At 44.5% G+C, this 17,109-nt stretch overlaps 1 protein-coding gene across 1 annotated transcript; it reads right to left on the bottom strand.

The window, feature by feature from the left end:
* Positions 1-260: 260 nt before the first annotated feature.
* Positions 261-6,211, bottom strand: LOC136645477 (E3 SUMO-protein ligase KIAA1586-like). Its single transcript, XM_066621737.1, is given in 6 exon segments — positions 261-339; positions 341-503; positions 536-748; positions 751-828; positions 4,551-5,066; positions 5,575-6,211. Coding segments are annotated over 6 exon segments (1,686 nt in total).
* Positions 6,212-17,109: the final 10,898 nt, after the last annotated feature.

Raw genomic sequence — 17,109 nt, 5'->3', positions numbered from 1 at the left:
AGGCCATGCCAAACAAACTCCGATCACCCTTCAATTGGGAGATCAATTCAATTCAATTCAATTGGGCGATCAAGAGGGCTGGGTCTTGCGCCTTTTAAAAGGCCTGCCATAGCTGCCAGCTCCAGCCCCCTTCCCCTTCCCCTCCCCATTGGGAGGAGACTCTTGTGTCCCAGGCCAGGCCAAACAAACTCCGATCACCCTTCAATTGGGAAAATATAGGCAATTGCTCTTCAGCTGCTTTCCATGGAACTAGTACTTCTTCAATGTTCCAAATTTTGATGATTTTCTACAAATTCTATATTTTTGTAGGTTTCTGAAGTAATTAATTCATTAACTTTTTTCATATGGACCCTTTCCTTTTTCAAGCATTTGAAATGCTTTAATAGATGGTATCACAGGTTTTTCAGCTTTTATTACGTCTGTATTTCTTGCCTGAAGCGCCTTTGAAAGCAGAGAAATTTTGTTTAAAATATCAATCATCAATGCCAAATCAGTTAAAATATATATATATATATATAATAAAAATATATATATATAAGTACATGGGTAGCCATACCCATGTACTTTGAAGAAAAATAGTGATGTAGCGCAGGATAAGCACGCCACACAGCTAGGGTTGACCTTAAACTACAGGCAGCCCATCTTGGTCCCAAAACTCTACCAATCTTTATAATTTCAATTCCAAGTTGTTCGGATAGTTTGGTAAGTTGAATTTGGTTCTTATTGGATTGGTGAAGAATAGTATATCAATGAATATTTTGAAATGATTTACTTGCTTCATTTCCTTTATTGAGTCATCTAAAACAAGTTGGAGGCAATGGTTTAAGCCAGGGGTGTCCAAAGTTTTTAGCAGGAGGGCCACATCATCTCTCTGACACTGTGTCGGGGGCCGGGGGGAAAAAAGAATTAATTTACACTTTTAATTTGAATAAATTTAAATATGTTTACATTAATGAATATATTAAAGATGAACTTACATGAATGAAGGAAGGTCTTGCAATAGCTCACGGCCTATAAAAGGCCTTGCACAAAGCAAGGCTGGCCTTTCCTTTGCTGCTGCTACTGCATCACAGACGTGAAACAGCAAGAAGTGGAGGGAGCCCTCATCCCACAGCTCATGTGAGAGGTCAAACAGTCACCCTCACGCTGTGAGCAGTTGTGTCGGGCCAGTGCGGGCACCAACTAATCTCAGGAGGACCAGAGACTCATTGGGGACTGGGGACACCCTGAGGGCCGCATTGAGAAGCCTCGACAGCCGCAAGTGGCCCCAGGGCCGGGGTTTGGGAACCCCTGGTTTAAACAGTGCCTAATAATAATAATAATAATAATAATAATAATAATAATAATAATAATAATAAACTTTATTTTTATCCTGCCCTTCTCCCCAAAGGGACCCAGGGCGGCTTACAACATATTAAAAAAAGAACAGATTAAAACATAATTTAACAGATAAAAACATATTAAAAACACATTAAGAGAAACCATAAAAATAGTAATCAGATAAAAGTCAGAATAAAAAAAGCATAAAACAGCAGTTTAAGGAGGAATCACGCCTGTAAAAAACTAAAAGATGTATAAAAGATGTTAAAAAGGCTATAGAGTCAGAAGGCTTGTGTAAACAACAAGGTCTTCAGGCCTCGCTGAAATGTCTCGAGGGAGGGAGCCATTCTCAAGAGGAAGGGAGTTCCATAACATTGGTGCCACTACTGAGAAGGCCCTATTTCTTGCCGCCGCCCCACGTACCTCTTCAGGCGGCGGCACATGTAAAAAGGCCTTCTCTGATGACCTGAGAGGACGAGCCAGATTGTACGGAAGTAGGCGTTCTCTAAGATAGCCTGGCCCAGAGCAGTATAGGGCTTTAAAGGTCAAGACCAGCGCCTTGAATTGGGCCCGGAAACGAATGGGCAGCCAATGTAGCCCCCGGAGAAGCGGACTGACAGTCAAACCGCCTAGCTGCAGTGACCACATGGGCTGCCGCATTCTGCACTAATTGCAGTTTCCGAACCGTCTTCAGGGGCAGCCCCACATAAAGCGCGTTACAATAATCTAACCTCATTGTCACCGTAGCATGGATCACCGTGGCCAGGTCTGCACGATCCAAGTACGGCCGCAGTTAGCGCACCAGCCGAAGCTGAGCGAAGGCCCCCCTAGCCACAGCCGCCACCTGGGAGTCCAGGAGCAGCTGCGAGTCCAGGTGGACCCCCAAGCTGCGGACCTGCTCCTTCAGAGGGAGTGCAACCCCATTCAGAGCAAGCCGATAATCCAGCACCTGCATTGAGGATTTCCAAACCAGGAGAGCCTCTGTCTTATCCGGATTTAATTTCAGCTTGTTAGCCCCCATCCAGATCCTCACTGCTTCCAGACAGCGCTCCAGGCCCTCAACCGCCACCCTGGAGTCTGGAGGAAAGGAGAGATAGAGCTGGGTGTCATCAGCATATTGATGACACCCCACTCCAAACCCCCGGATGACCTCTCCCAGTGGTTTCATGTAGATATTAAATAACATGGGGGACAGAATTGAACCCTGTGGCACCCCGCCCTCCAAGGGCCAGGGTGTCGAACTCGCATCCCCCAGCACCACCATCTGGGACCGACCCTCCAAGTAGGAGCGGAACCACCGCAAAACGGTGCCTCCAACTTGGTCAATCGGCCCAGAAGGATACCATGGTCGATGGCATCGAAAGCCGCCGAGAGGTCCAGCAGGACCAACAGGGACGCACTCCCCCTGTCCAGTCCCCGGCGTAGGTCATCCAGCAAGGCGACCAAGGCAGTTTCCGTCCCAAAGCCTGGCCTGAAACCAGATTGAAAAGGGTCCAGATAATCTGCTTCATCCAAGACCCTCTGGAGTTGGGCCGCCACCACCCGCTTGATTACCTTGCCCAGAAACGGGATGTTGGAGACTGGCCGGTAGTTATTCAGCACAGTAGAATCCAGGGAGGGCTTCTTCAGGAGGGGGCGAACTACCGCCTGCTTCAAAGCGAGTGGCAATGTTCCCTCCACCAAGGAAGAGTTGACCACCCTCCCCGTCCACTCAGCCAGTCCACCCCGGGCCGCTCTTATCAGCCAAGCCGGGCAAGGATCAAACAGGCAGGCAGACAGCCTCATACTCCAAAGGAGTCTGTCCACATCCTCAGGCTGTACAAGCTGAAAAGAATCCCACAACACTGGACAAGCAGTTGCCAAGGGGACATCAACAGACATTGTCAACGTGGCATCCAAGTCGTGATGAATACGATCGATTTTATCTGCGAAATGTTGCGCAAATACGTCACAGCGGCTGCCCGTGTATTCCTCCTGATCTACTGGAGGGGCCTGATGGAGGAGGCCCCGCACCACACGGAACAGCTCTGCCGGACGGCTATCAGCCAGATGCAATGGTAGCAGAGAAGAATGACCTCTTCGCTGCTACCACCGCCACGGAGTAGGCTCTGTAATGAGCTCTACTCTGTGTCCGATCGGATTCATCACGAGTTTTCTGCCACCGTCGCTCTAGACGTCTGCCCTGCCGCTTCATCATTCGCAGCTCCTCAGTAAACCAAGGAGCCGCTCCGAGTCTGCAACGTGGCAGAGGTCGCTCCAGAGCAATCTCATCCACTGCTCTGGCCATTTCCCCGTTACAGAGGTCAACCAGGGCCTCAGATGAGGCACCAGTCTTGGCAGTGGGAAAATCCTCCAGAGCCCTCAGGAAACCTTCAGGATCCAGTAGCCTCCGGGGGCGGACCATAGACAATGGTCCCCCGCCTCTGCGGAGGTAGGAAGTTGCAACCAGCCTAAACCTTACCAGGAAGTGATCTGTCCATGACGGCGGAGTGATCTTGATCTCCTCTACATCCAGATCACCACCCCCATGCCCAGCTGCGAACACCAGGTCCAACACGTGTCCTGCAGTATGTGTCGGCTCCACGTCCAGCCAGGTCTCCGTAATGCATGCCAGGTCGGCTTTCTCATCCAGGATCAAATCCCGGATGATACAGGTCTTATTATTCACCGAACTGGCATTCAGAAGCAGCAGCTTCAGATCCAGGGACTCACCGCCAAGACCATCAGGCATCTGAGAACTGGGGGAGGGACCAGAAGGGGAGATGATCTGCCTACGATAAACTCTCCTTCTCCTGTAACGGCCTGTCCGACCCCCACCGCCATATCTCCCCTGACCCGTCACTCTCTTGATAGTGGCACCCTTCCCTTCCCCTGAGCTCCCTCCCAAGAAAACAGACATGTGGCGAGGCCCACCTTCTGAGACTGGCCTGCAGGCGGATCCTCTGCCGTAAGACAATTGTTGCTCCTCTCTCCCCTGCCTCAACAGAAGGGGAGGATATCTGACTGCTGTTGATTGGTCCGCTGTTCAAGAGGGCACCAGATCTTCTGGGCGCAAGCCCCAGGCTAAGAGCCACGGGCCAAGAGCCCTTCGGCTCGCGCCAAAGTCTCGTGCCTCTGGCAAGCCCAGCAAGATGTGAAATACCTGGGGAGAGAGGAGAGCAATTAGGCAGGCCGGCTTGCAGACTCCACCCCTCAGCTGGTCAGTCCGCCCAGCTGGGCCCTTCCACAAAAACTGCCTCTAATTATGTTTGGAAACTCTTTTGCTATCCTAGTGTTCATTCCAGATTTTCTCCCAAGCGTAACACTTGCACTATCAGAGCAAAATCCTATTAAATTTTTTTGTAGGTAGTTCTTAGTAAGCCCAACATTATTTAAATTTTCCATAACTGAAGAACATACTGTCTCTGCATCTTGTTTTTCCAATTCAACTAGCTCAACAAAAATCATTGGTGATATAAATGAATCCTCAACTTTTAAGAAAAGTATAATTGGTTTGCAAGATATTGTTGAAGGTTCATCAATAATCAAACATATTTTCTGATTATTTTCAGTAATTTTAGTAAATATTTCTTTTTTAATTTCCTTTGCAATAAAATCAACTATTTTCACAGCAGTTTTACGTGAATGTAATCCTATTCCCATATCTAATCCATTTTTAATTTGCAGTTCAATCTCATCTTCTATTTCTGAATGAATGAATCTCTTATTACGGTCACTGACCAGTACGTAAAATATAAAACTGTGCACTTGAAAATGTCAGCACACAAAAGATAAAATATTATAATTAAAACATTGAGCTAAATCAGGGGTCAGGGAACTTTTTTACCTCTTACCCCCCAAAAAATTTATAAACGCAGACGTTACCCCCTTGATTTGAAAGTAAGGAAATCATACATCCAATAACATTTTGAATTCAAATACTGTATTTAAAATTACTTTGAAAGCTTCAACTTACTTGAAAACTTCAGGTTTTGGAGAAATGATGTTGCTTCATCTTGGATACGAGATCATCAATATTGGGACATTTTGATGTCAGAGCAATATGGATACAGTCTTCCGGGTCCAATCGATTTCTTGTCTTTGTTTTTATGTTCGTAAGAGTGGAAAATCCTTGTTCGCAAAGGTAGGTTGTTGCAAAAGGCAGCAACTTTTTGAATGCTTCCTCATGTGCAATTTTGAAGGCCTTTGCAGGTGTTGACATCCAAAAATGTGAAAGATCTGCTTTGTTTTCAAATGCAATCTGTGCTTCATTACTGCATCGAAGCTCAAGAAGTGACTCTGCCAACCCTTGAGGCTCTTCTGGTACAGCACAAATTTCACATTTAAAGGGGTCTACAATCCAACTGACAGCATGTGAATCAAGATCTGGAAAGTAATCAGAGAACCGCTCTTTGAGTTTAGTAAGATGCCTTATAACTGTATCCTTGATGTCTTCAAAAGTAATATTTTCACAATCTTCCAAGAACAAAGCTAACGTTGAAAAGGTAGCTATCTTTTTCTGTTCAACTTTTTGCCTCCAATATGAAAGCTTTGATCCAAATGCAGAAATCTTTTCTCTGGCTGAAATTATATTTATGTTTTTTCCTTGCAATTCTTTGTTCAATACATTAACATGCTCAAACATATCTGCTAAATATGCAAGATGTGCAACCCACAAGGGGTTTGTAAACTTCTCTGCAAGAACATGCTTTTGCTCAACCATAAAACTTTCAAGTTCAGTTTTGAGAGCCCACACTCGGTTCAGAACATTTCCACGTGAGAGCCACCTCACTTCAGTATGATAAAGTAGGTCTGTATATTCAGCATCACCAGCTTTACATAATTCACGAAATAATCGCGTGTTTAGTGCATGTCCTTTGACAACATTGACAATCTTCATAACATCATGCATGACGGCCTCTAATGTAGGTTCCAAATGTTTCACAAGCAGAGCCTGGCGATGGATAATACAGTGGTTTACTTCAACTTTTGGGTTTCTCTCTCACAAAAGCCACAAAACCATTAACATGACCCAACATAGCTGGAGCTCCATCAACAGACACAGCAAGGCAGTCTTCCCACTTTAAATTGACGTCATTAAAGTATTCATTAACTTTATTGAAGATATCAATTCCACGAGATCGCAAGTCAAGAGGAGAACAAAACAACAATTCCTCTTCAATTAAATGTAAACCTTTGTAGCGGACATATACCATCAGCTGAGAATTACTACTAACATCCGTAGTCTCATCTACGGCTGGCAGAGTGGTGTTGGCAATGATGTGCTTGCTAGAGACAGCCAAGGCAGAGTTGGGGGGCTTTCAAGTTGCTCATACCTTGACAGGACAGAACGGTGGAGACTTGGCAGACAGAAGATGGACCCACAATAGCAGTGCAGCGGCAGTACAGGAGATGGACTCTCAGTAGCAGTGCAGCGGCAGTACAGGAGATGGACCCTGATGGGGGGTGCAAGACACAGAAATTTGGCATTTGTTAAAGCTGTGTTAAGCACCAGGTCATACACTTCACCCTCAGGTCCAGCACCCCACTTTGGACTGCACATGATGACAATGACCACCAGGCCCCCCGACCCCTCTCCTCCAAACAGCACACCCCCTAGCAAACTTTTCAACTTGCCCCCCCCGGAGGACAGTATCTTCGCAAGTCTTTTGCATACAACAGAATCCCCCATACAGAGGTGTAGCTGCCCCAGTATAGGTAGCCAGTAGCCAAGTGATGCCTCAGTATAGGTAGTCAGTAGCCAGATGACCCCCCAGTATAGGTAGTCAGTAGCCAGATGACCCCCCAGTATAGGTAGTTAGTAGCCCGGTGATCCCCCCAGTATAGGTAGTCAGTAGCCAGATGACCCCCCAGTATAGGTAGTTAGTAGCCCGGTGATCCCCCCAGTATAGGTAGCCCAACAATGCCCCCAATAAAAATAAATAAACAATACTCACCTTACCTCGATCCCATGTCGGTCGGCGCGGCTTTTCTTCTTCCTCCCGCTCTGTCCGCTCGGCGGGAGACACTGACGGCCCGGCGCTGTGTGATGACATCATCACTACAGCGCCGGGCAGCTCCAGTCTCCCGCACAGAGCAGAGAGAGCGGGCGGCTGCGATACACGCAGGCTGTGGATACAGCCTGAGTGTATCGCCTGCTCCCTTCCGCTCACCGCATCTGAAGGTGAGCGGAAGGGAGCAGGGCAGCGGGCGGTGTGCACACAGCGCACCAGCCCGCTGCCGGCCCCCTGGAGCAGGTGGAGAGCGGGTGCGCTGACTCCCTCCGCTACCTCCCCGCCCGGCGCCCGCACACAGTTAGGTAAGGCAACCTTACCTATCGCTTCTTCGTCTGACACTCCTCGCAGGCAGACTGAAGATGGCGGCTCTGGATCAGGTGGTACCCGCTCTCTCTACAGCGCTTGCACCATACACGTAAACGCTGGAGCAGTCCACTGAGAGAGCGGGGGGGGGGAGCAGAGCAGAGAAGGAGGATGCGGTGACACTGACACACACTGACACTGGCCGTCCGTGCTATAATGGACTGTAATAACTGCTGCTATGCCGATAGTTCCGCCATTGGCCAGCGCAACCTCCTCATTACCCCCAGATTTTCACTTTTACCCATTTGGGGTAATTTACCCCTGTTCCCCGACCACTGAGCTAAATAATCTCTGTATTCAAAAAGACCTAAACCCAGCTCCCATTCTCAGTGGCAAACTTCCCATCGTAGGCAGCAACTCTACTGAATTTAGTCCACTTTCAATATCAATGTCCTGATGCGCATCGCTGAAGCAAAGAATCTTGCAACATTAAAAGTAATACCTGGCCTTGTGTCAGAAAGCAACAAGTTCATATATTGTTGTTGTGTGGATCAGCAGTGGTGTAATAAGGGTAGCACGAATGTCCCTATAAAAGGAACAGTGGAAGAGCACATGTTCGGTAGTTTCTATCTCTTCTGATCCACAGGGACATAGACGTTGGGTACAAGGTATCTTTATATCATCCCTCTGACACTGCTGAAGGGAGTCCTCGGAGACGGGCCAGTGTAAAGGCTCTTCTATGCTTATAATTCTCCAGCTGGGCAAGGTAGTGTGGGACGTAAACAATATATTTAAGATCTTCCCTGGCGTAGAATTCGGAAACATTGGAAACATCATTCTGCCTTTCCATATCAAGGATATGTTGTTTGATGGCTGCCTTTGCCCGTGCATATCCCGTATCTAATGAGATTGTTACAGAAAATCCTAGGGCAGCTATTTTCTGTTCTATTAGGTATATCCAGCTGGACTTATAGGTATCATACAGGACTAGAGGTGCAAGACCTGCTGGTAAATACCGAAGTTTGAGCCAGTACGAAAGAATGGCTATCCAGATCTTAGCCTCTATTTTAATCTGACCTGTCTCCAGACGTAGCTTGACATTGGATGGGACCTCCAGTGCCACCCTCAGAAACTTTGATTGTACGCTCTCCAATGTCTTAATATTTGGGGGCGGCCCAAGTTGGGAACTGTACAATAACTGAGCCAGTGTCTTTGCTCGAAATAGCCTGAGGGCAGCAGGGAGATAATGCCCTCCGTTCGTTTTCATATACTGTATAATGGCCGAAGAGCTCTTTTGGGGATTGAAAGCCACATACTCTCCATGCGCTCTTCTAGAGCCACTTGTGTATTACTACTCCCAGGTATTTAAAGTAGGACACCTGCTCTATCCTATGATGATTGATAGTCCACGACCGCAACTTAGGCCTCCTAGCAAAGATCATAATCTTAGTTTTTTGTAATTGATCATTAACTGGTTCTCCTCACAGTAATTTAACAGCTTTCACAATGCTCTCCAAAGTCCAGTAGGGGTCCTTGACAGAATGGCTGCATCGTCAGCATATAGCAGGACAGCTATATGTCTCCCTGCAATTCTAGGGGGATGTAAATCCATGCTGTTCAAATGGCCCACCAAAGAGTTGATGTAAAAATTAAAAGTGGGGCCAGGATGCAGCCTTGTTTAACCCCCCTTTGAGTTGGAACAGCATTTGTAAGGTGGCCCTGAGAATTACATCTCACCTTGAGGGTAGTAGTGTTCCTTTGTAGAGCTTGGATAAGAAGAAGCAAACGCCTGTCGATGTTAGAGGCCTCCAGCTTTTCCCATAGTTTAACTCTCGAGATTGAATCAAAAGCTGCCTTCAAATCTATAAAGGCTGCATAGAGGGAGGTCACTTTGTTAGAACTATATTTCTCAATCAGATGTTGTAGCACCAAACATTGATCAATAGTAGTGCAGCCCTCTCTGAACCCCGCCTGTTCTTCTGCGAATATTTCTTGTTCCAGGCGGGTTACAGTAACTGAAGGCCAGGGTGGAATCCCTGCAAAGTTCAGATCATTGTAAACTACATTAGAGTCTTTATAAAGGTCATAAAAATGTTGCTCTCAAGTTCCAGGATGAATATGGCAGTCTAGAGATGTAGGCCCACAGTTGGGAGAGATCTTTACCAATTTCCAGAACAAAGCCGAGTTTTTAAGTTTAGCTGCTTGAATCAGGCCCGTCCAGCTTTCTTTCAATGCCTCCTTTTTCTTTTGCTTTAACAGCTTTTTATATAGTTTTTTTTGGACGAGAAGATTGCCTTTGGTGCCTTTGGGCCTGGGTCAGATTTGTAGAGTTTATAGTTATTATGTAGTACTTTTCTTGCTGTGATACAATCTCTATCAAACCATCCTTTAGATGTTGGATATTGCTGCTGTGGGATAGAATATATTTTAACATTAAGGTGCTGTTTCAGCTCATTAGTCAATTCCTGGAAGGTAGCCACTAAGTTAGATGCTTCCACAAAATGCATTAAGGATTTTTTAAAATTTTGCATACTATCTGAGGCAAATAGGGCGCAGAATTCAGAGTCCTTTTCTGATTACCATTTGATGCGACCATATGTTCCTCCCTCCGGAAGTAACACGAAGTTATAATATTTAGTACTCCGTATTTGAAGGCAGGGCACTTTCAAAAGCAGTGAGACAGGTAAATGATCACTGCAAAGGTTAGAGAAAACCTCCGGAAATCAAATTTGTAGACACCATATAGTAATCTATCTGGCTCATTCGAAATCCAGAGAAATATGTAAGTTCGGCTGGATGATCTTTCCCAAATGCACCATTTAGAATGTGCAAATTAAGCCTTGTAGTCATTTGCTTCAGCAAGAGCCCCGCATAGTTAGATTTTGGGTCTTTAGATTTTTGTTTTAAAAGAAGGTCATCTAATCCTCGGGTGGAAGAGTAAAGGTAAGCCTTTTGTTGGGCGTATAGAGTGTAGTCATCTGGGCCCAATCTAGCATTAAAATCTCCCAGGACCATATATGCGTTGGGATGGGACTGAAGTAATTTAGTTAGATAGGCTTCAAGCTCAGTCCATAATGTTCTAGTCTGTGATCGCTTTCTTTGGGGAGGAAGATACACATTTATAATTAACAGGGCTCCCCGAGTAAACTGAAGCATGATGGCCATAGCATAATGCTTAAAAGGTGGAAGTGCCCTTGTGGTTACACAGAGAGATGTAGCAACTAGTACTCCCAGACCTCCTTTGCATCTTCCCCGTCCAGCCCCAGGTGTTGCTCCCAGCGAATAGGAATTAAAACCGTTAAGGAACAAATCTCCTGGAATCCAAGTTTCTTGAAGCATCACTATATCCTTAGTAAGAAGATATTCTCTAGAAGAAGGGTCTTGTAATAAGCTGGTCCAACTGTTGACATTCCAAGTTATAAAACTAATTTTGTTTATGCACTGGTCTGCCACCTGTCAAGAGGAGAAGGTCTTCTTTCTCATCTTTCTCTTCATTAGGGCTTATGGTATGTTGCCTCTTCCGCAATCTCTTCCTTTAACTAAGGTAGAATATCATGTCTGTGGCTCCAATTATTTGAAGGCAAACAGGAGCTGAGTCTGGAAGATGTTACTCCGTCGCCATCTTGGCTCCCCCCCCCTTCTATGTCTGAAAATGGTTTACATCTTTTTGACAGGCTGTAAAGTGTATTAAATGCTGTACAAGTAGTACTTAAATATTTTTTATTTATTGTATCTACTACTTTTGTTATAGAATCCTCACATTTCTTGAAGTTGTCTTTACAAATGTTATGAGCCTTTGATGAAAAATGTTCATTCATTTTTTTCCTTAGAGAAGCTTGTTGTACCACTTTATTTTTCCCTGATGCCCTGAAAACCTTTCCACTCTTTTGACACATGAACACTTTTCTCTTTTATGAAGTCATATTTTGCACAATACTCACAACCCAACTTTTTGTTAGAAATTCCCAGTCCGTCATATTTTTCTTTAAAATTGTTATATTGTTGCACTGTCCAGCAATTCAGGAAGACTATTATCAATATTGGAGTTATCATTTTCTATTTCAACAATTGACGTGCTGCTTTCTTGAGGTTGGATTGGTAGTGACTGTGTTGTACCATCCAAGGCCAATTCTGATACAACAGAATCCGATTTTGGTTTCTTATTGAAAAAAATCTGTTGAACTCTGTTGCCTTTTCATCTTTTCAATGGCTACTACAAAAAATTTTTTATTTTATTTTAAAATATAATAATATTTATTTATGGCCATGTAATAAAGAATGCAAAGTTATATTTATAACATATCAATACAAAACACAGGAAATTATAGAATAAAGAGTAGGCAATAATTACTGTTAAAATAAAAGTTAAAATAAAGTAAAAAATATGCTTATAAGTAATGCTTCCTCCTTTCTTGTAACAATCTGTGCAGTTATACGCACAACAGCTTAGTTCCTTTACAAACGATTCTCCAACGTTTCCGGGCAAATCTTCGTCTCACCCAAAACTTCATGATAATTACTTATAGTAAAAAAAAGGACACGCTTTATAGTTCCTGCTGTGCAATAGAACCCAAATTTCTCAATACTATTGCAGTTAAAAATGCAAAAGCACCGAAACTCCCTATAATGTATCCCTCATCATATGTCCAGTCTCCCCAGTATCCCCCATCAGGTGTCCAGTAGCCCCTCCATTATTCCCATCAATTATCCAGACACCCATGGCCCCCTGTACCCCCTTTGCAGCCCTGCCTGTTTTCACTAACTTTGAAGTCCCGCTGCCTTTCATGTCTGCCCCCCTGCTTATTGTCCAGCCATTAATTAATTTTTTTCTTACCTTTTTACAACTTCAATATTCTTCCTTCCTCCACGGGCCTGCGGCGCTTCCTCACTACCCGCGACGAGTGGCACTCACGTGATGTGGCTGCAACCAATCACATAACAGGTGGTTATATAGGGCTCCCACAGGAGCCTTGTAGGACCATCTGTTTGAATGATTGACATTGCCGCATTACAGAATGGACTGGCCACCGGGGGTAGGGTAAGTTTATACAAAAAAAGTTTGTCCTGTGAGCGGCGCAGCTGGCGCTCATTAGTTCGCAGAACCAATACCTACATTAGGTAACGGTTCTGCAGAAACAGTGCAAACCGGCTGAATCCCACCACTGCCTTGAGGCGACCTCTGGCGACGGCTGAAGGGTTGCAGAATTCTCCTTCTCCCTGCCTCATCCCCACCCACCCCAGACCCTTGTGTTAGTCGAACTTGGCCAAGGCAAGGCTCCCTGCCTGAGGCTGGATTCGGCCTCCATGGGCCGGCGCACATCCCTGCACCAGCCCAGCCAAATCTAGAGGAGGTTCAAATGTGCTTTATGGCATGTTTGCCGCACTCCTGGGCCGGTGCCAGGGACTTGAGCCAGCCCAAGGGTGAGTTAGGATTGCACCCTTAATCGAAATTAACACCCATATATACCTTATATATCCAGCAGCCCCTCGTTATAAGCATTCTATTTCAGATTATGATTTCAGACTAATGTTCTCTATTCCTTTCAATCTAATCTTCAGATCCACAGCTCGTTAACTTATTATTCTCTCTCATTCAGAAAGTCAATTGATTTCCAGTTCTTCATAATATTTTTTGTTGATTTTTCTTTAATAGTGGTTGTAAGTTTGTCCATTTCTGCAAAGTCCATAACTTTTGTCCACCATTCTTCCTTCAACAGCATGTCTACAGTTTTCCAATTTTGTGAATACAGTATTCTAGCTGCTCTTATGTGTAAAAATAAAATTTTGAATCTGTTTTCCACCTATGCATCTATCATACCCAGCAAAAATACTTCAGGTTTCATTTGCACATTTGTTCTTAAAATCGGTTGCATCTGCGCAGGAATCCGTGTCCAATACTTTTTCACTTTAGTAATTCATCTCAAAGGATAAAAATGGTGGGCCCACTGCATTCTTACGTGGCACTGCCAGGCAAAGGTATTTAACTTTTAAAATGTGGCATAGCATTTTGGTTCTCTGTTAGCCTTCTTTAGGGCAATTTAAGCATATGCTGGCTCCTGTTTTAACGGACAGTATACATGAATTCAATTGTACATTGACCTTGCAAATAAATCAGAGGCAGACTGTTCCATGGCGCCCTCCTATGCACTCTCTTATCCAATCCCACTATGCTCAAAGACAGCCAGGGAGGAGGCTACAGGAACTGCGCTAGTTCATCTTAAAGTTTTGAGGCAACAAAAACCACCTACCGAAGACACTCCCCATAAGTCAATCCCACAGATAAGTCGAGGGAAGGTTATGAGCCAACAATCATGGAATTTTCTATGTTCCTAAGTCGGGGGTTAAAGTTAGGGGGGTGTCTGACTTTAGTTTTGTCTGATTTTACCCAAGGCCAGATCCTGAAAAATAACCTACCACTAATTGTTACCTAAGAAGTGTAGTCTCTAATTTATTAAAAACATAGTAAAAGATACATTTGTATTCTTTATTAAATTCTCGTCTTCACCACCTTTTTGTAAACACTATCATATCATAGTCAGTGCACTGTAAACTACATACCAGTAAAACAGTGGTTCCCAATTCATGTACTCCCAGGGACACTCAACAAGACCTTTAGGAGTACTTCAAAAAGAATGGAATAATGGCAGCAAAAGGCAGGTCATGCTCCAGAATGCCTTGCAAGCAGGAATGCCTTGCAAGGACCAGCAAGGCAGGAAGGGAGGTAGCTAATTGGCTGTGAAAGTCCCACCAGTAGTTAGTTTTTGGTCATCAATTCATCTATGAACCAGTGATTGAAAACCAGCACAGTAAAAAAAGCTGAAACATAATATGGAAAGTGATCAATCACCCAGAATTTCTCAGTACACTTCTGGTGCAAAACAGTGCAAAGGCAGAGTCTTCTTCAAACAGATGAAAAGAGAAAATGTGATGAATACATGAAGTTTGGGCTTTCATATGGAGGAGATGAGGGCTTGTATTATTAATTACAAACATTTTGCTAATATGAAGGGTACAATTTATGGAAATAGGCTGCCAAGGGATATGCAAGTGAAAAAGGTTAGGAACCACTGCAGGAGAACCTTTAAGGTGTCAAGTGTGTTAAGCCAGAAGCTCTGCATACAACATACAATCCATAACACATAACTGAGAGTATGCAATTTAATTCACAGCAGAGAGATGAGATATTTGCAAGCTTTTTTACTCAGAAGTAGACACTGCTTTCCATGGGTGTTATTCTTAAGTAATTGTGCACTGAACTGTAGCCTGGGAAGGAGGATCCCATCCTGGTGTTTCAAAAAACAGACCTGCTTTGCAAGCATTCAATCAATCAATCAATCAATCAATCAATCAATCAGTCAGTCAGTCAGTCAGTCAGCCAGTCATACCTTTATTGGCATATATAAAATAACAGCAGTTACTAAGGGGATAAACAACCACTGAAAGGATAAACACAATGGGTAGGGGAGATAGAAAAAGATTTAAGAAGTGGAAGATATTTTAATAATTTGGGATAAATAACTGGTAACTGCTATGGTAACGTCTGTCTGGTTGTCACTTAGCAAAACAAAACGGATCAATAAATGTACTGGTAGGATGTCGTAAAAAGGGATCCAAAAACAGCTCTCGAAGTAAACAATGCGCTGGACAATGGATCAGGATATGCTCCAGTGTGCCCGGTTCGAGGTGACAGAAGGAGCATAATCTACAATTCCGAGGAATGTAGGAGAATCTGCCAAGATGGTACGAAGAAGGGAAAATATTAAAACATGCAAGCATAAAAGCCCTTCTAAGGGAAGGGTTTGTGAGAGTATCAAAATATTTAGAGGGCTGACCTGGTAGAGGGCAGAGACCAAAAGAAAGAAGGGAACATACTGGGTTAAGATCGGTGGAAAGAAAAGTGAATTCAGCTTCCCAGAGCCTGGTTTGAATTAGTTTATGGGCACTGTTTACATCAAGGCCCACTAAAGATTCCAAAGAAAGATCTAGGGAGTTCAATTTGGACTCAATTTTTGGGAACCAGCTAAACAAAAAGGGGTCTCTTAACAGGTCGTTAAGAAGGGAGTCGGATGGGAGGGACAGATGGAGTCGGAGCCAGAATTTAAACATTATAGCCCAAGCTGTGGTTGAAGGGAGATGGGCTCCCAACTCGAGAGTCAGCGTTGCTAACTGGGTGGAGTTTGGGACTCCAAGAATCCTCCTAAAAAATGCGGCTGCAACTCGGTCCAGGGTGCTGTTGGCTACCTTAACCCATATAGGGACACCATATAGTAATTGGGTCACGATCTTAGCCCTGAAGATCTGGAGGGCGGCAGGCACAAACTGGTTACCGGTGCTATAATGAAACCGAGTGATCGCCTTAAGATGATGATGGAAGGTGGCAATAGCTACCTTGCAAATGTTGTACGTTTAGTATCTGGAGATGCTTCTGGATGCCTGGAGGTGCTCCTGTAAGTTGATGTATTTTCGTTAAATAAAGCTCTTTTATGACAGCCTCGGACTAGACTTGCTTCTTTCTCAGATGCCAAAAGACCCTCTAGCCCTGGCCCAGCAGCCACAGGCAAAACATGCTTAGGAGTGCACTTTACAGGTCCCATTTCTCTGTTGCTAATCACAATTCTCTCTCTTTTCTAGAAGACAATGGGTAAGACAGTGAGATTCAGAGGGAGCCACATGAGGTGTCATCAGAAGCAACCATGCTTCATTCAGAGCAAGTAAAATACCCTCAGTGTGGAAAGACCTTCAGCAAGCAGTCACAACTTTGAAGACATCAGAAAACCCACACAAGGGAAAAACCATATCAGTGCTCGAAGTGTGCAAAGAGCTTCAGTCAGCTTTCACCTGCTGGTGCATCAAGGAACCCACACTGGGGAGAAACCGTTTCAGTGCAGGGAGTGTGGAAAGAGCTTCATTCGGAGCTCACACCTGATGGTCCATCAAAGAACCCACACGGGAGAAAACTTACCAATGCTTGGAGTGTACAAAGAGCTTCAGTCGGAGGTCTTCCCTGCTGGTGCATCAAGGAGGCCACAAAGGGGAGAAACCATTTCAGTGCTTGGAATGTGGGAAGAGCTTCACTGTGAGTGAACAACTGATGAACATCAAAGAACCCACACAGTGGAGAAACCATATCTGTTCAGGGAGTGTGGAAAGAGCTTCAGTCATAGCTCACACCTGCTTGAGCCCACAAAGAACCCACACAGGGGAGAAACCCTATCAATGCAGAGAGTGTGGAAAGAGCTTCTGTCAGAGCTCTAAACTGCTGGTGCATCAGAGAACCCACACAGCTGAGAAACCATTTCTGTGCTTGGAGTGTGGGAAGAGCTTCAGTCGGAGGTCTTCTCTGCTGGCGCATCAACATTTACAACAAATTGACCTCTTTGAAATTTATTTAGGTAGAGGGAATTAATTATAAATTTTAGTCCTCGCATCTCTTTTGAAAATTTGGTTTAGTTTCAAAGGCTTTTATGTGCTCTAAGATAATCTCAATACC

This window comes from Tiliqua scincoides, chromosome 1 (assembly GCF_035046505.1).
Source record: "Tiliqua scincoides isolate rTilSci1 chromosome 1, rTilSci1.hap2, whole genome shotgun sequence".
Classification (NCBI taxonomy): domain Eukaryota; kingdom Metazoa; phylum Chordata; class Lepidosauria; order Squamata; family Scincidae; genus Tiliqua; species Tiliqua scincoides.
Note: the sequence above shows the minus strand (reverse complement) of the source record. Positions and strands in the feature narration are given on the sequence as shown.